The following is a 26185-nucleotide window of genomic DNA, read 5'->3' as shown; positions in this document are numbered from 1 at the left end:
TAATTTTTATTAAATCTGTTTTTAAAACGATCAACTTTTTTTAAATATTAAAAAAGAAATTCCTCAAAATGCTACTGCTTACATTGCACTAATTTCTCTACGTTCCCGCAACGTAAACATTAGCGGATCTTTCGTGCGCAGCGTTAATTCAGTATAAAGTGTCGGCTCCTCCGACGCATCCCCAACAAATTCCATTTGAAAATTGAGTAATATATTCACAATTACCACTTTCATCTGTAGCACAGCATATTTTGAACCCAAGCAGCTGCGTGGACCTCCCGAGAAGGTCGTAAACATATATGGATTCGGTTTTGTGTCATCATCGCGTGCCGTCAGATCAAAGCGTTCCGGCTTGAATTTGTTCGGCTCTGGATATAGGTCAGCTTGACGTCCGAACACATATGGAGAGAAGGCAATATTGGCGCCGGCGGGTAGAATGTGATCATCTTACAATGGAAAGGTTTTCATTGAAAAAATAATTTAATTTAAAGTTTATTAACAACGCTTTGTAGTACTCACTAATTGTGCATTCCTCCAGCACTTTGCGACCGATCAGCGCTATTGGCGGGTACATACGCAGCGCCTCCTTAATACACATATCTACGTAATGCAGCTGGCTTAAACGCTCTCGCGTTATTTCGATGGCTGTCGGATCTGTGCCGAAAATACTACAAATCTCCTCATAGCACCTTCGCTCGCACTCCGGATTCGTGATGATGGAATAGAAGAAGAACATTAACGCCGATGAAGTCGTGTCGTGTCCGGCTAATATAAATGTGTGCACCTCCTCGCGGATATCCGTGTTCGATAGCGGTTTGCCGTCGTCTGACGAACGCAGCAAAATATCCAAGAAGGCCTCTTTGCGCTTTATGCCAATAGAAAGTTCCTCTTCTTTGCCTCTGTGCTGCTCTTCCGGTGCTTGCATCAAATCTGTGCGTCGTTGGAGAATCACCTGCTCTGCGAAGTCGTCTAAGATGGCGAGGGCGCGTTTCGCTTCTCTCCCCTCCGGTGTGAAACGAAAAACGAAATCGAAGTAATATTTTATATTGAACATGCGAAGGTGAAGAATTGTCGTCAAGCTGCAACAAATTTAGAAGATCATACACGAAGGAAAAGGTGGGCAAAAAAACATTTGAGAAAATATAAAATTTCTATTATAAACATAATCAAAGCGACGGCCTAAAGTATTGTACAAAGCCATGCATTTGGGCGCACCTTGATGAAATTTAACTGAATACAACCTATGGGCATTTGTGGATGTAGCTTGTAGTGGGTGGTTAAAGGGGAGTCATCAGCAACCGAATCCCGGTCGCTTTGTTTGCACCAGTCAATGAAAGTTTGTCCCCTCAATACGAGAGTTGAATTGTATTATTTATACCAAAGGCCCTTGCATCTCAAACTAATTTGAGATAATTTATGCTCCGTATCTAACTGAACTGGCCTGCTGTTCAAACCCTGACGAGATTGCTCTAACCGTACCCAGGTCCTATGGAATGGTAGTACGCCCCTCTAACCACTCAGCCACAGCGGCCGCATTAATAAATACCGAACAAATATATTTTGATCTAGAAAACTGGTGTCTGACAATCAACATGTCAACTCTCGGTCTGCTTGTCTGCTATAATTGAGCTGGTTTGTCTGTTCAGACTGCATTCACGGGCGGAGACTCTGAAAAGGTGTCGGCTCCGGATGCTGTTCTGGTCACCTAAGCTTTCGGCATTGACCGCTCTGCAGATACGTTTCTTACTTCATCCATTCCATCCTACTCATCTAAGACGAACAAATCGCTTTACCATTATTTCGATCAGTAAACTCGTTCTTCACTTTGATTGCATTTACACTAACGACTATTACATATCTCTATATTAACTCACCTTCTCAGCGCTCTTACATATTCCGAGTCAGCGTTGCGTTGCGCTTGCGTATGCACACCCATTGCTGTGTCTGCAAAGACATCAAAGAGCAAAAGGCCACAAATGATTCAATATTTTCACTCTGCTCTGCTTCCACACACTTTCACACACTCGCTTACCACAAATTGTATCCAACATACAGAGACCCACCGTATGCAGCAGCTCAAACGACCGCCTTTCAGCACATATCTTTCTCATTTGCTTCACCAACACCCCGGAATGCTCGTGAAAGCAGTTCAAAAAACCTTCCATCATCTTGAAGTGGAATGCAGGTGTTATTAGCTTTCGTCGTTGTTGGTATTTGCGTCCATGCGACAGTAGCAGACCATCATGCAACCAGTCTTTCAAGAAGCGATATTGATCCGATTTTGTGGTAAACTTTGGGGAGCTGAGCAAAATTTCAACGTCGCGGAAATCGTGCATAATAATATTGAGATCGGGGCCCAACCAAAGGCGGAATGTTTTTCCATATTCTTTGATCATCGCCAGGCAGCGGCTGATAAATTCGTCAGGCTGAATGTCTAGGAAGAGTAGCGCATTGCCAATGATGGGCAGCGCTGGTGGTCCGCGAAATCGGCGACCTAATGAGTATAGACGTCCATACTTGGCATAGACGTAGGTGAGTAGTGCGACTAGCGTGCTGACTACGAGTACGGCGATAACGGTGAACATTTTTTTTTGGTATTTTTTGTGTGTGGTTTCTTTTATTAAAATTTGATTAAACACTAAGAAATAAAAATTAAACTTTAAATAAAACGCCAACCAAACGCTTTGAATAGCAACAAATTACTGTTAGCGGGCAGTGTGCGCGCCGAAGCATTTATACTTGTTTTTGCACTTTCTCGACCTATATACATAAGATTGTATGTATGTACATGCATATGTATATGTACGCATAACAGTTCACATGCAAACATACATATGTATGTATGTATAGCCATGTATGCATACAAACTCCACCAAAGTTGAACTTTATTGATTTGAATGATTATTTACTAGTAAATATTATTACACTCAAATTTTGTATAACAAAATTGTGGTATTATATGCGCAACATACAAATATACATACATATATACATGCATACAAAACACTATGTGAATATCGATGCGTGAATTCGCTGCTCGAATATTTAAGCGGCTGAAAGTCGTTTGCAAAGATAATCTTGTTAATAAATAGAACAAATGTTGGCTGTAAGAGAGGAGGATACAATGGTCCTCATGTATGATGAGTAAGTTTAAGCACTAGGGTGATTGACTCGGTTTTTCCCAACCGGTTTCCACCGGTCGTTTGGATATCTGCACGCAGTTGTTTTGAAGTCTTGAATTAAAAAGGCGTTTTTTTATCGAACAAACCGGTTTTCTTTCATTTAATAAAAATTTTGACCTCTCAACAAAAGTTTTAAGTTTTTCGAAGTTTTCAAGTTCCAATTTAAGGGAAACCCCTAAATAGTTTTAAAATTATATTCTAGGTTATTTGATGATTAACGACATATCATATTTGATTTAAATAAATGAATGTTTAGCGCTTAAAGATTTTCTACGTGTATGGCCGAGCTTCTCCTAACTAAACTTTTACTCCACCTCCGAAGAAGCTNTGAATGTTTAGCGCTTAAAGATTTTCTACGTGTATGGCCGAGCTTCTCCTCCAATTTTTGTTCTGCTTTTCGATGTTGTGACACAAATGGAGAAAACTAAACTTTTACTCCACCTCCGAAGAAGCTTTTTTATTTTGATGTTGCTGGGACTATAAATTGGACCATGGACCACCCGAATAGCAGTAGGCATATTTAAACGCTCGGCTACGGCGGCAAGAGCACTGCTCCAGTTCGAAAAAAAGTCAGAACAAAACGCAATAAAGTATTAAAAAATATAAACTAAAAGCATGCGTTAATTTTTCACTGCTTTTTATTTGTTTTACTTTTGATCTAAAAAAAAACGTTGACTTTATTTTGCGTTGCTCTTTTCTAAAAAAAAGCCATCTTTACTTTAAATAGCTTAATTGTAATTTTTTGTCATCACTTCACACCAACATAAGCAGTTTAACCTGTTTTTTCTTAATTTCAAAATAGGGAACCGTTTTTTTTTTTTTTCAAATTGTAATATTCGAACAACTCGAGGGCCGGTTTTGGAAAAAAGCGAATAACCGAACACCCTATTAAGCACCGACTCGATTTTCAATAGCAGTTTGCCTTCTTCGCACACAACGACGATTTAGCTGGACAAAAATAATTAAATAATAAAATTGATTTGGGGTGTGGGAAACTAATATTATATGATGGTTTAAAACCATTTAAGCAAAAATAACAGCATTAGTAAAAATATAAATTTACCGACGCCTTCGTATTTTTTCCATTTAATGAGTTTTTACTCAAATTTTTATACACGAAGTATACAAATATGCACATCACAAGAAAGAGGACTTAATCATCTTTCTAACGATACCAATTTTTAAAAATCGGTTAGTATTTTTTTTTTGTGTAAAATATTTTTTGTTTTATAAAAAAAAAGGTATTTTTTCATTTAAATTGTGTTTTTTCTAAAATTTTTATGTTCGAAGTATACAAATATGCACCTTTACAACGATGTAATTTTTTTTTAAATCTGTTCAAAATTGTTTGAAATATAAGGAATTTAATTTTTAGAAGACCTGAACTTTGACCCCTTATAGCACCTGTAATATAAGTTTGCACAAAAAAAGTTATATACCATGTAAATAAGAAGTAAACTAAGTCTATACTTTTAGCTTTTTAGTTATTTATATGCAATAATTAAATATAATTTTTTACCGAAGGGCCTATTTCGAACTTCGAAGGCCCATATCTCGATTTCCGAGGCTAACATCGAAAAACGGAGAAATCACTTTTTTACCTATGCCTAAATCTCTTAAAAAAATTGATTTGGTCCAATACTCACTTTATCGAGTTCGTTCGTAAATACATTAGACCGAGCCAGAAAAAACTTCGCCGCATATTATGACTTGGTAACGTCCCCCCAAATTAGTCTAATTGGAAATTCCATCGTTCCCGACCGACTCAGTTGAATTTGGTTCAAGAACACCGTGCCTGGGATCGGTATAACAATTTTTGTTTTTTTTTTTTTGAAATCGTCTTGAAACAATGCTTTCATATCTAAGGGGTGTACGGTGAACTTTTTTTGTTTGCTTGTAGGTAGTACGGTCTAATGTACATATATATTTTTAGATGGAAAATTTTTTATCTGAGGTCAACTAGCAGATAAATCACGAACTTAGCGAGACCAAAAAAGCAATTTCTATTACAAAGAGTTGTTCGTTCGATGTTCTTTTCATGGCATACAATATCGGTATCAGTGACAGTGTCTTGAAAAAAAACAGCAAATAGAGACTAAAACTTTAACTAAAAAAAAAAACAGTATAGAAAATATGAGATCGAAAGCTTTAACAAAAATTTTGTTCACACGACTGAGGAGATTTTTCTCAATGTACGCAGACTTCTTTTTATATGATGTAAGGGGGGGGGGGACTTTAAATCATATGATTAACAATTATGACAAAGCAAAAATATGGTAATCCTAAAAACTTCTCTGTTTGTTGTTTTTGTTTTTTCTGACCTTGCCAACAAAAATGATTTGGCAGCCAATATTTACATTATCACTTTATTGCCAATTAGCGGTATCGACATTTTTCCGCTTAACGCCAAAAATAATCCCCGAAATTGTTTTTTTGAAAGCAACCCAAAAAATAAATTCTTACAAAAATATGACAACAAAAAGATGCTAAACAACCAACCTTTTATTTATTTATTTTTTTTTTTAATTTTAGCTCAGTTCCTAAATACCTATGCATGTATGCATACACATACAAACGCATGCATGTATGTATGCAATTCCCGATAAATATGTAATTATTATAAAAAACAGACAATATTTATGTATGTACATTAGACTGCATCACCAGAAAAACTTGCGGGGTTTCCGCCGGGATTAAAACATTTATTATATTTGAAGACTTCCAACAAAATATTTCGAATAATACTAAGATTTCTTAAAGTACTTTTTGAAAAAAAATCACCTCCGAAGACAAAACAGTTTAATCAGATTTTTGATGGTGTTTTTTTAACATTTCTCAAGGATAGGTTTAAGAAACACTTGAATAACCAAAACTATACCGATTTAGACTTATCATCATCATTGGACAAGTAATTTCTCACCCTTTTTATTTCTTTGCAAATAAACTCATTCAAAGTATGAAAGAGAAAGGTAAGATGAAGGAGCGTCATTCCAACTTGAATTAAGATGATTTGCTGTTTGCAAAAAAAAAAATGGTACGTGCTTGAGTTTCCAATGGAACCTCATAAGACTAAGTTGGTAAAGTTTTGGCTGAGTTATTCTTAAACCAATCTTTGAAAAAAGTTCAAAAACAGCATCAAAAATCTCATTATTATTATTCCGTTGAAATATTTTTTAAGTATTTTTATGCAATTTTTTTTTAAGCTTAAACCATTTTTATAAAAACAAAACTCCATTTTTGGAAGTATTGTCAAATCGGTTCAATTCACGTAAATCTTAATATTGTTCTGTAATATTTTGCGCAAGTCTTAAAATATACTTAATAGATTTTATAATTCCAATAGAAAACAGCACCGATTTTTTTTTGTACGTGGAGTGTTTGCAATCTAATGTACATATATACACACATACATATATAAGGTTGTAAGCTTTTATAACCAGTTTTTTTGTAACTTATTTTTATATCTTCATTAGCAAACAATTACTAAGCAGAAATACAAATATTTTTGATTAATGGATATCGACAGCGTGGTGTAGCGGTTAGCAGTGCGCGCTTCCATTCCGCAGGGCCTGGGTTCGAGTTCAGTTTCCGGCCAACATCAAAAAATAAAACACGAGCATGATTTTCTTTAATAGCGGTCGCCCCACCTCAGGCAATGACAATGACCTCCGAGTGTATTCTCCTATGAAAAACAGCTGCTTATAAAAATACAATCGCCGTTCGAAGTCGGTGTTAAACTGTAGATCCCTCCCTTTGTGTGACAACATCAAGGCACACACGCCACAAATCGGAGGAGAAGCTCGGCCAAACACTAACATATGTGTAAGCGTCAATCTATTATTATTGATGGACATCTTCGTGTGAAATTCATGAAAATTTATAGTAAATCATTTTAGAACTATAAAGAAGATGCACCACTTTACCCGGTTACCGAAGATTTGGCAAAATCATGATTTAACCCCCAAAACTGCATTTTAAAAACTCAAAAACTATTTCAAATGTCAGAGTTATAAGCGATCAGAGTCCCATGTTTCATCTAAATCCGTGCAGCCGTTTCTGGGTGAAGGGAGGTCTCGCATAGTGTCGCTTTTTAATTTCATCAAATTTGAAATCACTCTGTACACTTTGAACAGAAATAAAGCCTTTTTAAATTCATTTAGATTTATATCCGTCTTTTAATAATTTGAATTAAACTTTAAAAACACATGGCAACCTTCTGAAAACCCCTCGAAAATCTAAATGTAAAAGCTAAACATTTCCGAAACACTCTTTCCTTTGACACCGATATACTAATATAATATAATAATACATATATATAATATAAATATAACCTGTGTATTATTTAACTAAGTTCGGCTTTACAAATAGGTGGCAACCCTCTTCAAAATATTTTAAACTTAAACTATTTTAAACCTTTTTCGTCTGGCATTGTGATACAAATTGCAATTAACTGATGAATTAAGCTGAATTTGACTTTTGAAACATGTGGCAACTCTCCTAAATATATATCAGAAATAAAATCTTTTCAAACCCATTTAAATTCGACATTTCAAACCGCCCTAATTCTAGATTAGATAGGTCTTTTGAACAGGTGGCAACCCTCCTAAATTTATTACAGCCTTTTCAACCAATTTCGACTGATACCCATCTTTTATAAATTCATCCAATTTGTTAATAATTTGAATGTAATTTTTAAATACTTGGCAACCCTATCAAACATTTTAAATTCTAAAACTAAAGATTTCTTAACACTCTCTTGTCTGACACCCGTATTTTCGTATTTTACATAACTTGTGTATAAATAAATTAAATTCGAATTCTCAAAGAGATGGCAACCATCTACAAAAGTTTTTCAAGCTTCTCAATTGGCCACACATTAATGTTCTATTTTGAAATGACCACCATTTTATGTATAATTTTTAAATAAGCAGAAGTTTGTGTCGATTTTTAAAATGGTAAGAATTTATGCCCAGTTTTTAAAGGAGAAAACATTTATGTCCAATTTATAAATGATAAAAATCTTATATCACCAACAATTCGTGCTCAGTTTTTAATTGTAACTGGCGTTTTAGCCCTTTGACAACTTGGGGAAAAAAGATTTTCGCAAAAAAAAACATATAATATAATTTTTTTAGAAATTGCTATATTTTATAAAAAACACTTATCATATATATTTGGTACAAAAATGTATGGCACTAAATGAATACTTTCTTGAAGACAGCAAAATTTCTACTTGCACCTAAAATGTATCTATCACGCCGCCTCTCTCATCCTCACCCCTGGCTAATAAACTCTCGGTTTCAGCATAAACATTAGCGGATCTTTCGTGCGCAATATCAACTCAGCAATAAGTATCGGCTCTGTTGTGCTATCACCGACAAACTCGATTTCGAAATGCCGCAGCACATTCGTCACAACACTCTTTACCTCCAAAACAGCGAAACGTTGGCCGATGCAATTACGCGGACCCGCCGAAAAAGGTATATAAGCGTAGGGGGTTATTTTCGAAGCGCCATTCGAAATATCAAATCGTTCTGGCTTGAAGCTGTTCGGCTCGGGAAAGAGATGCGGCTGGCGTCCCAGGTGGAATGGTGCAATGCCGATGTTAGTGCCAGCGGGAAGAACTTTGCCATCTTAAAAAAAAAAAATTAAATAACTAATAATCATGCCCCCAAGCCCGCATGAAAATTTCAAGTTGTACGCACTTATTTCGCACTCCTGCGTCACTTTACGTCCCAACAGCGGCACCGAAGGGAACATCCGTAGCGTCTCCTTAATGCACAACTCCACATAGTTCAGCTTATTCAATATGTCATAGGTAACCGGCTTGCTTTTATCCGTACCCAAAATGTCAACAATCTCCGCGAAACACTTGCTTTGACACTCCGGATAGATGGCGATATTGTAGAAGAAGAAATTGATGGCCGAAGAGGTTGTGTCGTGTCCCTCAAACATGAATGTGTCGACCTCTTCGCGTATATCCAAATTGCTCAAAGGTTTACCATCGATCTGTGACTGTAGCAGGATATCGAGAAAGGCTTGCTTACGCTTAGCGCCCACATCGTTGTCGTTATCCACTTCGGTTGTAGTGTAGTCATTCGCTTTGCTCTTTTCGGCACTGGCAGCCATGTCGGCGGTGGCGTTGTGTTTGCACAACAACTCTTCGCGGCGCTGCAGTATAATACGTTCGGTGAAGCCATGCAGCACAGCTAGGGCACATTTCTCTTCGCGTGCCACACTGGTGAACTGATAAGTGAAGTCGAAGCGATAGATAATGTCGAACATACGCTTGTGTGTCACGGTAGATATGCTGCAATTTTCAATTAAATTTTTCTTAGATAAAAATTCCTTACATGTGTAAAACTTACGTTTTAACCGCCTGCACATACTCCGAATCGGCATTGGTTTGCGCAAGCACGGATACACCCATGGCAGTTTCTGAAATTAAGAAAATATGCACTCATGTCTTAGAGTGTCAGTTTATCGGGGAAATAATGAAAAACAACTTTAGTCAAAGCTTGGCTCAGACACTTCCTGTATAAAGTTTAGATTTTAAGATGATAGAACCATGGAATTTATATGAAAACCACCTTGCGTCTTGTACAAAATATTATCTAACTCTAATTTTTCCGATACATTTTAAATATTTTTTTTTTATTATTTTGTGTTTTTTTTTCGGTCATATCGCACACCTAGATCTAAAGTGGGCTTGTGGATCGTACAGATTCAACGCAATTAATACAAGAACAGATATAACAGTAGTTTTTTGTTTGATGTATATACGTAATGGAGAAAAAATTCAACGCTTTCATTCTTCAAAAATTAGAAATTTAAATTCTAAAAAATCGTAGATCTGAACGAGTTTTTTTTTTAATATAATGAACAGGGAGATAAAATATAATTTCAAACCTAACTTTTAAATGGAAATATGTAGGTGATAGGGTTTTAGAAAATTATCGATTTTCTTTCTAAGTCAGTGAAGGCGTTATCAGCTCCAGATTATCAAAAAAAAAAAACTTTAATAATCTCGTTAAAACCCGTCCCATCTCCCTTTTCACTCCCCCCTCCCCCATTACCACATATCGTATCCAGCGTGCACAAATTTATCCAATCGTACAAATTACATCCTTCACTGCCTTGCATCTGTCGCTCACGTTCCAAATTAGCTACCAAAACTCGCGATTCGCGCTCGAACACTTCAATAAATTGAGCCAAGATGTTGAAATGAAACGCTGGCGTTATGGCCTTCCGACGCTTATGCCATTTGCGTCCACGACTTACGAGCAGCCCTTCTCTCAGCCACGGCTCCAATGCTTTATACTCGCCTGCCTTCTCAAGAAATGCCATCGAACCCAAAATCGCTTCCACATCCTTCACATCAGCCATCATTATATTCAATTCAGGACCTAACCACACTTTAACTGTATTGCCATAGGTGTTAAGGAATTCGCGGAGTTTTTCTATTTTCTTATGCGATGGCTTATTTATAAAATACAGAGCATGACCTATGATGGGCAATGCCGGCGCTGATGGTATGTCACTGGTCACATCAATCAAATACTTATACTTTAGTTTATATATGAGCGCAATGGCGGTTAGTATCGCCGCAGCCACAAGTAGACCGAACATTAGGAACATTTTTGAAACACTGACTGGCACATTTCGGTTGGATAGTTGCATACGCATAGACTAAGTGCCAGAGGTCCAGTTTGGGCTCAAGCCTTTTGTGAATAAGCATATAAAAATCTTATCAATTGTTTGAGTCTATCAGTGAGTGCTGCCGAAATTTTCAAAAATATGAATGCGTTGTATGAAGCAGATTGTCGGCCGCTGTGGCGTAGTGGTAAGCAGTGCGCGCTTCCACGCCGCAGCACCTGGGTTCAAACCCTGGTCAAAGCAACATTGCAAAAAAATATAGACAAAATGTTTTTTCTTAACAGCGGTCGTCCTCGGCAGGTAATGGCAAACCTCCGAGTGTTTTTCTGCCATGAAAAACAGCTTCTCACAAAAATACAATCGCCGTTCGGAGTCGGCGTAAAACTGTAGGTCCCTCCGCTTTGTGTGACAACATCAAGGCGCACGCCACAAGTCGGAGAAGAAGCTCGGCCAAACACTAACATATGTGTAAGCGCCAATCTATTATTATTATTATTATTATGAAGCAAATTGCTTATCAGTCATTTTACATCAGCTGGCCAAACAATTTTACATTTAAATATTTTCGGTTATGCCTTGAAGGAAAATTTTTTCTCAACACTAAAATGTGTATGATAATAAAAGAAAAATACTTTTATTTGGAGGGCAGTTAGAGCCGTCATCGGTGAAAAAAAAATTGCGCTGATTTTAGAAATGTAATCAGGGCTCAACGGGACAGAAACCTGCACTAGTTCCAAAAGATTTTCATTGAAATTTAACCACACAAAAAACCTAAAAAATCTGAATTTTTCCAAAAATGGCTGGGCAAGTGAAGTGACCAGCAGCCGGATTCCGACATTCGCTACCGAAAATTTTGATTGCCACAAATCCCCATAAGAATCGCAGGCGCGCCTAAGCAACATGAAAAATCTTGCTATGGATGCTATTATTATTACAAAAAACANACAAATCCCCATAAGAATCGCAGGCGCGCCTAAGCAACATGAAAAATCTTCATAGTTGGATGCCCCTCATACTGCTAGATTTAACGCTGTATACACATTTTATATGTTACTTTTCCATGTTGTAAGTATACTTTTAGGCGCCACTTCTTTTCATTTAGAGAAATTTGGCGACGAAAATTGAGCATAGCGATTATTAGAATTCCACTGCAGGATGCTATTATTATTACAAAAAACGCGATTTAGCGGTTTTTAGCGGGAGCATAAAAAAAATTACACACAAAACTTTTTCTCGCCGTAAGTATTCAAATAAAACTAACACACGCTAACCTTTTTTTCGTAATACGGCTTAGTATGTATTTATGTTACCATATACATATGTATGGGCACAATAGTCCTACTGGTCGTAGTACTTACGCTACTAATATATATCTATCTATCAATCTATCTATGTATATTAGGATGGTCCAAAATAAATAGAGTCCNGGGCACAATAGTCCTACTGGTCGTAGTACTTACGCTACTAATATATATCTATCTATCAATCTATCTATGTATATTAGGATGGTCCAAAATAAGTAGAGTCCGAATTTTAATGCTCTCACCCCCTAGGATTGTTCTATATCGAAAAAATATACCCCAATTTCTTTTTATTTTCAAATCAAAAAATATTTAGAGGTCGCTCAAAGCGCTCAAAAACCACTTTTCGTAGAAATGGTATAGACGTATTGAAAGTCAATATTTTTCGATCGGAAAATTCTGATTCTCTTCAGGAGATTTCGAGTTACAATACCTCATTGCTTATTTAACCATTTTTTTAATACTAAAAATTTGTTTGCATTTTCACATGCATTTTACGACCACCCTAATGTATGTATATGCAAATGTACATATTTATAGTAACTAAATGCTAACAAATGTATGTATGTATAAATGTACATACATTTTTGTATTGACAACGAACAGAGTTTTCACAATCAAAGTCCATTTGCAGATTAAGAATAATACAAAATATGAATGTATCAGGATGTATGTATATTAGACCGTTCCACCTTAGACCAAAAAAAATTAATTTTTCGAAATCGCCCTGCAAAAAAATATTTCAGATTCGAAGGTGTATGGCGAACTTTTTTTTCTGGTACGGTCTATATTGGATTCGGAGTAAATGAGGAAGCCGATCAGTTAGCCAGAATTGCTGCTGCCGCGACCCCGATACGATCTGAGCCCTTCCTTTCAGCACAATAAGGGAAAACACCAAACGAAGGGAAATGCATTGCTTACTAGGAGGGTACATGGAAAACTTTGGGCGCTTTGAGCGCCCTCTAAATATTTTCTGATTTCAAAATAAAAAAACTGGGGTATAATTTTTTCAGTACAGAACAATCCTAGGGGGGAGAGCATTCGAATTCCGACTTTACTTTTACGCACCTCAATGTACACACAGCCCGCGTCAAATCGATAGCACCTCAACATTTAGACTATTTATTTCTTGATTGTTTGAAGTTTATTATTTTTATATAAATCTAACAAATACCAAAAAAATTTCAGACTTCGTACAAAAATTATAAAAATTCCACAAACTTTTCATCCCAATTCCACGCAAGTTTAAAGTATCTAAAAATCGCGTTGAATTTTGATAATTTTTTTGCTGACGGTATCACGCATTTTCTTCCACACAAAGTAACTTTTTATATGGAAAAGAGTGCATAACAGCGTCAGAAAAAAAATTATCAAAATTAAATTCGATTTTTTAGCAACTTCCAACTATCACTTTATTATAGTAGATTTTAATAAAATCTAAAACGGCATACCAAAAATGAGTTCAGAAATTCCAATTAAAATACTTAGAAATGGGATGAAAAGTTTGTGCAGTTTTAAGCAGTTTTGTACAAAGTTTGAAATTTGGGCTTATATGGCTTTTGTTAGATAAGGAGCTGAACTTTAATAAAAAATTAATAAACCTTAAAAAAGCAAAAGAAAAGTAGTCAAAACTGTGCATGTATATGATAATATGTATGCGAAAAATTCAAAAAAAAAATATTAGCTCTTGAATAAGTAAGCAAACATGCAATATTTTTGCGAGATTTTCGTAATCACAAAGGAATGCTAAAATCTTATGTGCGCCGACCACAATTTTCCTTCAAAGTTATAATACAAGCACACATGTACATATGAATGTTCCCACAATGGCACATTGATCGTAGTAAATTCCATTAAATACTACAAACAATTTATCTACAATGCCATTGATGGAAATTTTTGCTACATTTGTTTTTCGCTAAAAATTTTCCATGGCCTCCAATGAACACTTTCATATACAAATACTATGCTAGCTCGTTCAATTCAAACACTGCATACATACATACATGTACATACATATGTACATCATTCGCAAAAGTAAATAAAAACTCAATGTTCATCCTTTTACATTGTTTACACGAAAGCGCGCAAAAATACGCTGGCAAAAAGATATAAACAAGCTAGAATTATTCAATCGGCTAACAATAATAATTAAAAATGATTTGAATTAAAATAGAGTAAAAGTTCCAAAAATAATCTAAAATAGCCCAGAACGACCTAAAAATAATGGCAGCGCGTCATTATACATTGGTGACGTCAGTCGGCATAACAAATTATTTACATATACATATATCAATGTTTACCTACAACTGCTAATTCGTACACCTGCCTCAATTTTGATGCGTACATATGTAAACAAACAATTTTCCAATTTTTGTTTGCAAAATTTGCATGTGAACATTCACTCCATTTTCAGCTACATACATATTTACGTTTTTTGCCTCTGTTTCCGATCACGGCAATACCCGGTCAAGATCAGCGCCAATATCATCAACCATCAACCACCCCGGCAACGTCATGCGCCATCAAAATAGTACAATTGAAGCAAATAAACGTTGGCATTCCATTGCGATGTATCGGCCGCTCGTTTGCTCGCATTAGCGGATGCAGCGGTGGCGGAAACAAGATGACGATCAACGCCAAATGGCTCTGTGTATTGTACGTTGAGCACTAAGCGGATGTACAATACATACATACACATTGAAATGCTCTTATATATGTTTGTGACTAACAGCAATGTGGCTCTGGCGCACCTTTTCCTCTCGCTCTATCGCTGTCAAGGACGCCACTACGATACACTTTTTTCAATNTGAGCACTAAGCGGATGTACAATACATACATACACATTGAAATGCTCTTAAATATGTTTGTGACTAACAGCAATGTGGCTCTGGCGCACCTTTTCCTCTCGCTCTCTCGCTGTCAAGGACGCCACTACGATACACTTTTTTCAAAAGTTCTTGATCTTTTCTATACTTATGTATGTATGTATGTATGTAAATAGCATGTGCTTGTTTATGTACAGTTATGTATTTGTGTATATACCATCTAGGCTAATGACCAAAAATTCAACAAATTCCATTACCTATTAATCCCCGATGTATTTTTGCTTCACAAAACTCTGTACATTTCATCTAAAAGTACTTGTAATATGTATGTACATACATATGTACTCATGAAAAACTAATACAAAATCAGCGATGTTTTGTGTGGGCGAGTGTAATTGGTGAGTATGAATGAGCTATACATCACTTAAACACAAATACAAATGACGAATATGAGTTAGAGATCTGGCCCGCTGGGAAAATAGGTAAGCACCTTACGAAGTAATCCATGTTTTCTGTCAGCTTTTAGTACCAAAATTGTCATCATGAATATGAAGGATGAATTAAGCCGCTAGGTGGCGCGGGTGTCGAGATATTTATGGTCCGATTTGTTTCATATTTAGAACGTAATAAAAGCTTGCCTTAAAAAAATTGTTTTTAAATTACTTGTTTTTATTCTGCTTCTTTATAATAAACTGTTTAGTTTACTTATTATTTGAACATTTATCTTTTTTTAATATCAATCTTTCAATTCCTTTCTTTACATTTTTCATTACCTTTATTGTCTTATTCTCTGTAATTATCTTATTTATCTTTATTTTTATTTCTATCTTCATATTTGCCTTTATCCTTATGTTCATCTTTAATTTTATCTCTATATTTATCTTAATATTCACCTATACCTTTTCCCACATAATTTTCTTTATCTTTATCTTTACCTTCAACTTCATCGTCATCGTCATCGTAATAATCATCTTTAGCTTCATCTTCATCTTATCCTTTACATCTTCATTTAGTTTACATCTTCATTTTCACCTTCACCTTCATCTCCTTCTTAATATCAATCTTAGCCTCTGTATTTTTATATATGTCTTTGTCTCTGCCCTTGTCTCTGTCTTTATCTCTGCCATTCTCCCTTTATGTACTTCACAAGATGAAATTGAGACGGTTACATAATCGTACTACCGATACCTCCAGCTGCTTCGATTCAAAAAGCGTTGCCGTCCCCAATGGCCTTGGTCGATTCAAACAGAACACCAAAATTGTCACATCAGAAGTGAAAAATGTACTCATCCTCGTCTTCATCTGAACAGCATCTGCAGAGGTGGCTTTCGGGTACTGGTAGATCTTCGTTGTAGCATTGGTGCAATGACACCGCCAATTGGGAATTTTACGGGTCGTGTAGCTTTTTATATAGCACAGATCTTTATTGGTGTTTCGAAAAACCTGAAATTGCCTGTCAGACAATAAATATTTAGTTGACCAACAATAAGTTTTTGACTGACTATCTTCTTCTTCATTGGCGCTGCAACCGCTTAAGCGAGTTTTGTCGTATTTACCATATCCACCAGTCCCTTTTTAACTCATCTTTGAAACATGGAGGAGGCTTTCCTATACCAACACCGATTACCATCGGATACTTTCACTGTATTTTAATATGCTGAACTATGTATATGGACGTCGTTGTGAAGCGCGCACAGTTCGTCGTTCTCAAAGAGATCGTGTGCGTCGATACTCATCTCACAGGTCTTTTCCAAAATTTGTGACAGAGTCGCTCTTTTAGTGAATTGAACGGTGCACATTCAAAATCAAATCGCCTGGTGTTCGTTTTCCGAAACAATATTTTGCATACCAGTTGGTACATGCACTTCAGCAGCTAGCTCCACACCGCCATTTTGAAAAGCTTTGTTGGAAATCGATTGGTTTCTGCAGCTTCATTCTTTTTGAGCCATGCTATGCTAGTTATTCAAATCTTGTCTTTATCACTATTATTTAAGGATACTGTGGACATAAATCGCCGATCGTTCTGGAAAAGTTTTCCCACCAATTACTTCCTTACGGAACGAGGATCTACAGTGTGATGGTATCCACCTATCGCCCTCCAATAACCGACACTAAATAAACCAGGGACGTGAACCGGTTTTGAACCGTGAACCGTAATTAACTGAACCATTAACCAAACTGAAATTTTCCACAAATTTTTGATGCGAACCGAAAACCGAACCACTTTCTATAAAGATTGAAAGGTTCGTTTCAACTAATTCTCAATAGATAAATGTACCCAATTTTTTTTCTTTTTGGTAAACATGGTAACACCCACCATGTTTGTTTACCATGTGACAATATCAAATGTAAAGGCAACTCATCTCATTTGACAGACACTTGACACTTAAACTTACGCGTAATTTTTTTTATTTTTCGAACCGTTGAACCGAACCGAAACCCCGGTTCAAAAACCAAAAAAACCCGCTTTGACGAACCAATCCAAAAGTGCAAAAACGGTTCGAACCGCTGAACCGAACCGAGCAAATTTTCCATCCGGTTCACGTCCCTGAAATAAACAAAACCAGGGTGGTTCTGATAGTGAGGCAACTTTGTGAAGTATAGAAGCATATATCGATGACTATTGGGCGAAACGAGAAAATCGAAGGAACATAACTAGATTATCCCTACCTTTGAACCTATTCGGAGAAAGTTTATAATTTCCAACGGACGGTAAAAGTAGTTTGCTTAAGTATGTACGAATATGTACTTTCTCTACGGTTGTTGGTGTTTCCGAGTTTCCGACAGAAGAGGAATATAATGTATTGTGGAAAGTTTTTTCGTCTTCCTTTGTGAAATTTGGTTTGGGGCAAGAATGATGGAATACAAGATTGCGCCAATCGAGCTGAAAGCAACTGGGTGTGACATCACAATATTGAGAGAATGAGAGAGTAAAGAATAATTTTGGGAAAGAAGAAGAGGAAGAAGCAAACATGTGGTGCGAAATAGTGATGCCAAACTATGATTTTTGATCCATAATAGTCCCCCTAGTCGAGCAAAGAGAGAACAGATTTTGCAAAATTAGTTTTGGCAGTTTCCAGCTCGACCAGCTGCTTTCGACGTTGATTGGTCAACAACACCCCATCACCAAATATGGGCATTTCATCAGATCAGCCACATATGCTGTTTATTTATATTTTTCATTGAATTTGAAATTACTTGCAGATTTCACTTAATTTCACCGCGTTTTACCAGAAGCGGCAGCATGCAACTGGCGTTGATCGACAATAATGACGATACGCGGGTATGTTCGCTTTCGACCGCGCGCGCTCAGCGCTCGGTACTACATATAACAACAAGCAAGCGTCGATTCAATTATGATACTTGCGGTTGAGTGATTGACGGCGACAGGAAGCGCGAGAAGCGATGAGCGAGTCGCAATTATTCAAAAATAAAAACAAATAAAAAGAAATTGAGGAAAAATGGCGAGGCAAATGCCACGCCATTGGGAAATCGAGCGGGATTTAAGTAGGGTGGAGATAAAATTAAAATTCATTCATGCCAAGGTGGGAGAGACTGTTGAACAAATTTAAGCGTGTTGCAAGCGTTTTTTTTTATATCTTTTTTTACAGTGAAATTGTATATGTACATACATATTCACTTTGGCTCTTAGCGCATTTCAACATGCCGGTCTAGGGAAACTGCTCAATCACTTTTAAACTTATTTTTGGACACACGCGGTAAAGGTTTTTACTTAACATATTCTCGAATGAATGAATCTTGGGTTAGCTGGTACAGTAGATATTTGAGATATGCGACTTTATTATAACGATGTATTTAGAATTCTTTATTTTTCTTTGCATTGTACTCGTACATCCCGGATTTTCATCAGTCAGCGTCTCGGACAGATGGTTGGTCTTATTCAAGCAGCTGAGCAATTTGAAACGTGGCTATCTTCTCCCCTGATTTCATGATTTTTGATTCGGCATCCATACATACAAACATATGTCGAAAAAAAAACATATGTGTACAGTCGACAGCAGCAAACCTTTTTAGGGTTAATCCCTGGACTTGTTGATCAGATCAAATAAATACATATACTGAAAACGGACTTGTACCATACATAAGAACTAAGTGAATGAAAAATTCATTTCCTAAAGGATCTACCCTTCCGAAGCGTTGAATATGATACGCAACCGGTATGCTTCCTCAAATCCATGAACTTCGAAAGACGTCAATTGAATAAAGAAAAAATTTGAATCGAAATTTTATCTCAAAAACATATATGTAACTCAATGCGCATTGGAATAAATTTTGAGAAGTGTGTTGATTTTAGACTTAGAAGCCATTGACGTCCCTAATATTTTCGGTTTCAAATTTATTTATTTCTTTTTTGAATTTTTATTGCCAAAACAATTGCCCTACCCCATTTAGTAAATGCTCGGCGGAGCATAGCTGACACATAAGTGTTAATAACAAACATATGCATATCATACATACATATGTACATAAAATCACGAATTCTTACATTACATATTTTTATATAGACGTAACTATCTATGCCCGTATACATATGTGTTTGCATATTAGGAGAGATCTATTTGTAGAATAAGAACGCGTATAAATATCGTCGATGTTTTTGCAAAACCGCCTATCTTACGGCACACGAATTTTGCATGATAGGCTATTTTCACTAGCTATTATTTTTCAAATCTGTTGTTTTAATAACGATTTTATGATTTTTATGCATAAAACTCGATTCCTGGGGTTCAGGGTTTCCAAATCTCATTTTTGCCACAACGGCGATTTAGGCGGTTTTGCAACTGGTCGATGGGCGGTTTTGAAAAACCATCGACGATATGTATGTATGCTGAGTTGGAAAATAACTATATACATAGGTATAATTTTTTTAATACCTCTCGAAGTCAAAAAAAAAATGGCGCAAGTCATTTTGAGCACTTCATACCCGAAGGCATGTGAACGAAAATCATTTAACTTTTTTAAATTTACACAATTTCCGAAAACACCACAAATCAAAATTTTCAACACGAGAGGTCAATAAGAATTTAGCGAAAAGCGCATTAATATTAAAAAAAAATTTGAACATAAAATCGCAATTTGGCCTAAATTAAATGAAAATTCTACTGGGAACTTGGACCCATGAACTCGCGTCTCGGTAATTCGCATTACTGCGCCTATTTTGGTCTATATTTTGATCAGATGAACTGCGTCGTTAATCCGCTAAAATGACAAAAAAAACGCCGAAACACTAAAATTAATTTTGGACTATAGATTACGGATCTGTATACCTTTTTTATAGATCAGATCATTTTCCAAAGATATTTTAATTTTAATTTGCATCGTGAATAAAAATTATGCAACTTTAATAGAGTTATGGACAGGAAGGAATATTACTCATACTCGTATTTACATAAACGCCATGCTCATTCTCATACATACATACATCGCGTATGAGTGACATTCTTTCCTGCGCATATATCATACAAAAAAAATCATAGCGCATTATAAAGCAACTATAGCAACACTGAACTGATTAAAAAATAACGAGTAAAAGGAATGTTTGTTTCAAACGGTTTAAAACTGACTGAGTTGTTCAACGTTTCTTGAAAAATGTTCACATTAGTTCATTTTCGTTAGCATAATTTTGGGTATAAATCGACCTCCCCTAAAGTAGGTATAGAAGTACATATGTATATAGAAATGTTGCACAAAGTACATACTGATGTATGTAAGTGCATAACTATTTCTTCGTCGTTTAATGTCCCGCTTATGACGCAAATTGCATACACTTCTCGAGGAAGAAAACCACACGAAATTGCAGCTGTGATTCGAGCAATGAATGAAATGAAAACATTGCTGCTGTTGCTGCTCATCGAAAAGTCATTCATTAAAATTACAATTTTAATTATTATTGCACTTAAATAAGCAGAAAAATTTAACGAACGTACGCTTTTCATGCGAATTTTCTAATCGGCGCAATTTTTGCGCGAAATTCCTTTGCTGCTGCCGCCAGTCAGGCAGCGCGACATGCGACAGGCAACAGGCAACAATGGCGAATGCTGCTGTCATACAATTGTACCGGCAGGAAGCGTATGATCATACGCGGCGTTTCAAATGCGTCAATGCAGTAATTTTGTGGATAGGAAAAGAGAAAAAAAAATACATGCGAAAATTGGGAAAATATTTATTCATACATTTCGCATATTTTTTAGTTTTTGTTTTGTTAGTAGATGAAATCAGCGCCGTTGTGATTTCATCACTCACTCAAAATGATTAATGTGTAAATTTGATTTATACATACATATGTATGTACATATAGTAAATATATACATTCGTATACATATATTAACCCTGCAGAAAAAAAAATTATGAATTATTAAAAAATAACTTACTTTTGGTTAGGTTTTCTGCGGGATTTCGACAATGTATATAACTTTAGTTAACTGCCAATGGCTAAAACGGTGTTCACATGAGGCGATTTTACAGGCCATTTTTTGGTTCGCGCGAACTTCATTGGAAGCGATTAGTTGAAAGCAGGGCTGCAAACCGGTTTTGAACCGAACCGATCGCTTTTTTTCGTGCGTCGAACCGAACCATTTTTATTTTGAAATGCCAAAACCACTTGAAAAAATGGTTCGGTTCGGTTCAAAATCCATTTTTCAAGTTTTGTTATACATACACAACTTTCTCTAAAAATGCAACCGTATGGTAAAACTGCAACAAATTTTGATTTTAATGGCATCTCTGTGAGTCATAATTTCGTTCATATAAAAAAATTCTTCAAATGTTTTTATATGGAAGAAACTGCATATCACCGCTAGCAAAAAAAAAAATCTAAAATCGATGCGAATTTTAAGCTTTGTCATTAAAACTGGCACTTATCATATTACATTCGCTTTTTGAGTTCTAATTAAAAAGTTTGAAACTGTTTATAATGAAATCTTATTGAAGTTTGTGTATTTTTTCTAATTTTCATACAAAGTTTGAAATTTGGACTTATATGGTTGTTGTATATAACGAGCTATACTTTTAACTAAAAAAAAGAAATGAACATTAAACCAACAAAAGAAAAATAGTCCATTATCGAACTGCTAATATTTTGACCATAAGTATACTTGTAAAACTTATTAAATTTTTTCAAATATCGCCTTGATCAGTTGATTTTAAATAATTTTTTTTTTGTTGAAGAAAATCCGTGAAAAAATTGCCAAAAATTAACTTAAAACTTACAAATTTTTTCTAGAAATTCTTGTCATGCTTGTTAAAATGTTGCTTCCCTGTTTTGAACCGGTGCAAGCTTTTTCTAAGTGGTTCGAACCACTGAACCGAACCGCACCGTTTTTTGGAGTGGTTTGCAGCCCTAGTTGAAAGGCCGTTCACACCAGTTGTCATCTAATGCAGAGGTAAGCACCCTTTACTATTTCGCGACCATCGTCATAGAAATGTAGTTAGCTTTCCTCAAAGAAAATTTACAGATAATAGTGACCTTTCGCTCATTCCTAATCAACTTCAAGTTAACTTATAGTTAGTTAGATATATTTCTTGCAGGGAATGTACATACATATTGTATGTATGGGTGTAAAAGTAAGAAGAATTCGTCCGTGTCTAAATGTAGCATAGCGAAAATCATCTGAGCGGATGCCGTGAAACGACGGCCCTTTGTAGTTAACGGGTTGACCGGCTGCCAAAAAGTTAATATGTATGTACATATAATGTATTGCGCTTATATAACAGCTGTACTAGTCAAGAATATATTTTGTATTACGAATTTGCACAGTTTGTACTTTGCACTTTGAAATCTGAACCAATGCAAGCTGTGTAATTCTTCCCTTTATTTCGAGCTGGTTTGGGGCAAATGTATACATTTGTATGTACATTACACCTTACCACCTGTCAAGCAAACAAACAAAAAAAAGGTCGTCGTACACGCCTGCGTCTAAAGTATTTAGGCAAGGCAATTTCGATTTTTTCTTTGCCGAACCTAGAGAGTCGTATGTTTACATTCTTCGGTGCCACCTATACAAGGTAATAAAATTATTATTTTTTATATAGTTCTACTGGAATATTCGAAATATTTGTTAACAAAAGTTTTATGATTTTTGCGGAGCCTTAATTTACTGACATTAAGGTGGTACGTTAGGGCGATAAGAACTGAGATCTGGTGGGTAACTACTAGCATGGGGTACTCGTGGTCAATGAACTGTGGAACAAAAAAATTGTCTCCTCGAGACAGGAACATCCATACATCATGCTTTAAGATCCGACTGTAAATGCCGAAGAAGTGACTAAAAATGTTAAATTGCCTTGCAAAAATACTTTTTAGACTCAGGGGTGCAGGGCAAATATCTTTTTTCGGTACGGTCTAATATGTATCTACATATGAGCAACGTTTTTTGTAATTTAACATTTAGCTGTACATTTTTGTTAATTGAAAAACTGAACTAAAATTTTTGATAAAGAACTAGATATACGAGCNTGAGCAACGTTTTTTGTAATTTAACATTTAGCTGTACATTTTTGTTAATTTTTGATAAAGAACTAGATATACGAGTGAAATTATTTTAAAGGCGGACATGATATATTGGTAATTTGAAAACTGAAAATAGATACATATGTATATAGCAGGGACGGTAAATATTATGAGTAAAATTATTTAAATCAGCATTTCATAATAATGATTTTATGATTTTTATTTTTTTCGCTTAAAAAATAATGATCATTATTGAGTTTTATTTTTTAGCTCAACAAAAATAATAATTAGTTGATTTTTATTTTTTTCGATCAAAAATAATTATTATTTTATGATTTTTATTTTTTCGCTCAGATATAATAATTTTTATCGAGCATTATTTATCCACTTAAATAAATTATTACGTCGGAAATCACGATGGCATAGCTTTTGAGTTTTTTGAATAATCATGATTCTTGAGTGACAAAATAACAGTCAATAGATAATAATTATTATCTTTGAGCGAAAACATAAACATCATAAAATAATCATTATTTTTGATCGAAACAATAAAAGTCGAGCAATAATAATTTCCTTTGAGCGAAAAAAATAAAACTAAAATATTAATTAGAATCTTTGATCTTTATTGGTTAAACTCGAAAAATAAACATCATTATAAATTACTAACACAAATATGTACATCAGTATAGTTAAAACTGTTTTACGACGATTACAATTTGTTGATTTTTTTTTCCATCTATGGTATGTAGTATGTAAGTTTTTGGACAAATAAAAAATTGGGCATAAATTATTAGTAATTTAAAAACTGAATACAAATTTTTAGTAATTCAAAAAATCGTGTTTCTTTGGCTTGTATGTAGTAAAAAATAAGAAGAAGAAGCTCAAAATGTTGCGGACGCAGACCTCTACTACAGGTATATATGTAAGTGTCATTTGTGAAACGCAGAGGAATGATGAAATAGGCTTTCAAAATTAGTATTTGTGTGTAGAATAAATAAAAGTGTGACTACTTTATAAATAAGTAGGTGAAAAGTATGGGTAACTTGAAATTCCCGGAATGTGCATACATATGTATGTACGTACCTAAATTCACACAAATGAATTTCTCTTTAAAATCGCGGATTTTCCCAGCACCACGCCGGCATCCATTTCCACATTCACGCATACAAGCTACACACATACATATGTACTTACATATGCATGTGCATCCACACAAAGCCCACCGGCACGGCACACACACGTATTCATTACATTGTTTTTATTTCATTGTGAAAATTAATTGTTTCTTTGCTACATTTGTGTAATAACTTTGCTTATTAATGCACTACAAACATTATACGCAAATGTTGTAGCATTTTTAAATATATATATTTTTTTTGCAATTTTTCATTTAATTATGAGCATTACAAATTTATCATAAAAGTGCATACATACCTCTGTAATTACAACGCCTGTCATAATCAGCTGTTGGCGGGTGTTGCTGCCGATCGTCATTTAACAGTTGTCTGCAAATCGAAAGAAGAATTGGGCATACATATGTATGTATGTGCTTGAAGAAATTTGTAGTGATTGTCAAGAATGTGCTAGAAAGAAATTGGATTTTTTTTTTTTAATAAATAATGGGCAGTCAAAAGAGAGAGCTGTTAATAAAACTGTACGAAGCTAAGAAAGCTGGTGGATGACCTAGCTAATTTGTTCTAGTATGTATGTATAAAACAATAGTAATAGATAAAGTACATTAGATCATATCACGACATATGGTCTGAAAAAATTCAAATTGGTGCAAACATTATTTTTCTCAAAAATCAACGGGATTTTTCGAAATTTTCAAACATGCACATTGTTATACTAATATTGAATAACCTACAAAACATCACACTCAATAAAGTTCAAAAAATTCGGAAAAAAAAGTTTAAAATTTTCATCGCATTTTTTTGAAATTTGTTAAATGTTGCTAAGTGTGCACAAAGTTTTAAACTTTGACCTACATGGTTTATGTTATACAATCTACTATATTTTTACAAAAAATTGACGAAAAAATGTATCACCTAAAACATTGTGGATATTGTAAAAAATAAATAAATGTGTGATATTTACGTGAGCGTCACTGTATGTATGTATCTATGTACATATTTAGTATAAAAAAATTAAAATTTATCAAACCAGGAAAAATTTAGAAATTCGAAAACAAATCTTAACTAAATTTATTAGTGTTGAAATAGTATTACTTCAATTAAACTTCAATTTTTGATGTTTTTTTTTTTATTTTCGAACGTTTTTTCAAAAATTTTATTTTGATTTATTTTGGAAAATTTGATGTTTGAAATTTTGTAATTTTTCGAAATTCTTTTGGAAAAATTACAAAATAGCTACTATTTTTCAATTCGTATTTTTCAAGCCCTTTTTTAAATTTGAAAAGTTTCATTTTTGAAGCTGAAAATTGTATTTCATTTTAATAATATTTTTTTGTTTGTTTTTCAAATTGTAGTTTTGGTTTTTTTTTTTTGTAACTATAATTCCAACTATTTTATAATTTTTCAAACGATTTCTTTGGGAAAAATTACGGAGTAGCTACCTACTTTTTCCTGTTTTTCAAATTCGAGTTTTGAAAATCTTTTCTAACACAATTTTACATTTCGAAAATTTTTTCCAAAAGTGTGAAAATTTTTATTTTTTTAATTTTGAAAAATTTTATATTTCAAAATTTTGATTTCATTTTCAGTTTTTTTTTTCAACTATCTTTTTAAT

The 26185-nt window shown here is 34.8% G+C and overlaps 2 protein-coding genes across 2 annotated transcripts; both read right to left on the bottom strand.

Moving 5' to 3' along the window:
• On the bottom strand, window positions 1-25018 carry LOC108371794 (cytochrome P450 4d1-like). Its single transcript, XM_017627399.1, has 5 exons — window positions 24872-25018; window positions 2033-2638; window positions 1875-1944; window positions 520-1079; window positions 1-446 (listed from the first exon to the last, which is right to left on the bottom strand). Exons 2-5 carry the CDS (start codon window positions 2583-2585, stop codon window positions 79-81), a joined length of 1551 nt encoding a protein of 516 aa, XP_017482888.1. The 5' UTR covers window positions 2586-2638; window positions 24872-25018; the 3' UTR covers window positions 1-78.
• Cyp4d1 (Cytochrome P450 4d1) lies at window positions 7953-10820 on the bottom strand. Its single transcript, XM_017627401.1, has 4 exons — window positions 10259-10820; window positions 9551-9620; window positions 8888-9492; window positions 7953-8815 (listed from the first exon to the last, which is right to left on the bottom strand). The coding sequence occupies exons 1-4, from the start codon at window positions 10818-10820 to the stop codon at window positions 8466-8468; spliced, it is 1587 nt and encodes a 528-aa protein (XP_017482890.1). The 3' UTR covers window positions 7953-8465.
• Window positions 25019-26185: the final 1167 nt, after the last annotated feature.

This window comes from Rhagoletis zephyria, unplaced genomic scaffold (genome assembly GCF_001687245.7).
Source record: "Rhagoletis zephyria isolate East Lansing unplaced genomic scaffold, Rhagoletis_zephyria_1.1 Rzeph_scaffold_05225, whole genome shotgun sequence".
NCBI classification, from domain to species: domain Eukaryota; kingdom Metazoa; phylum Arthropoda; class Insecta; order Diptera; family Tephritidae; genus Rhagoletis; species Rhagoletis zephyria.
This window is presented reverse-complemented; position numbering and strand designations above follow the sequence as displayed.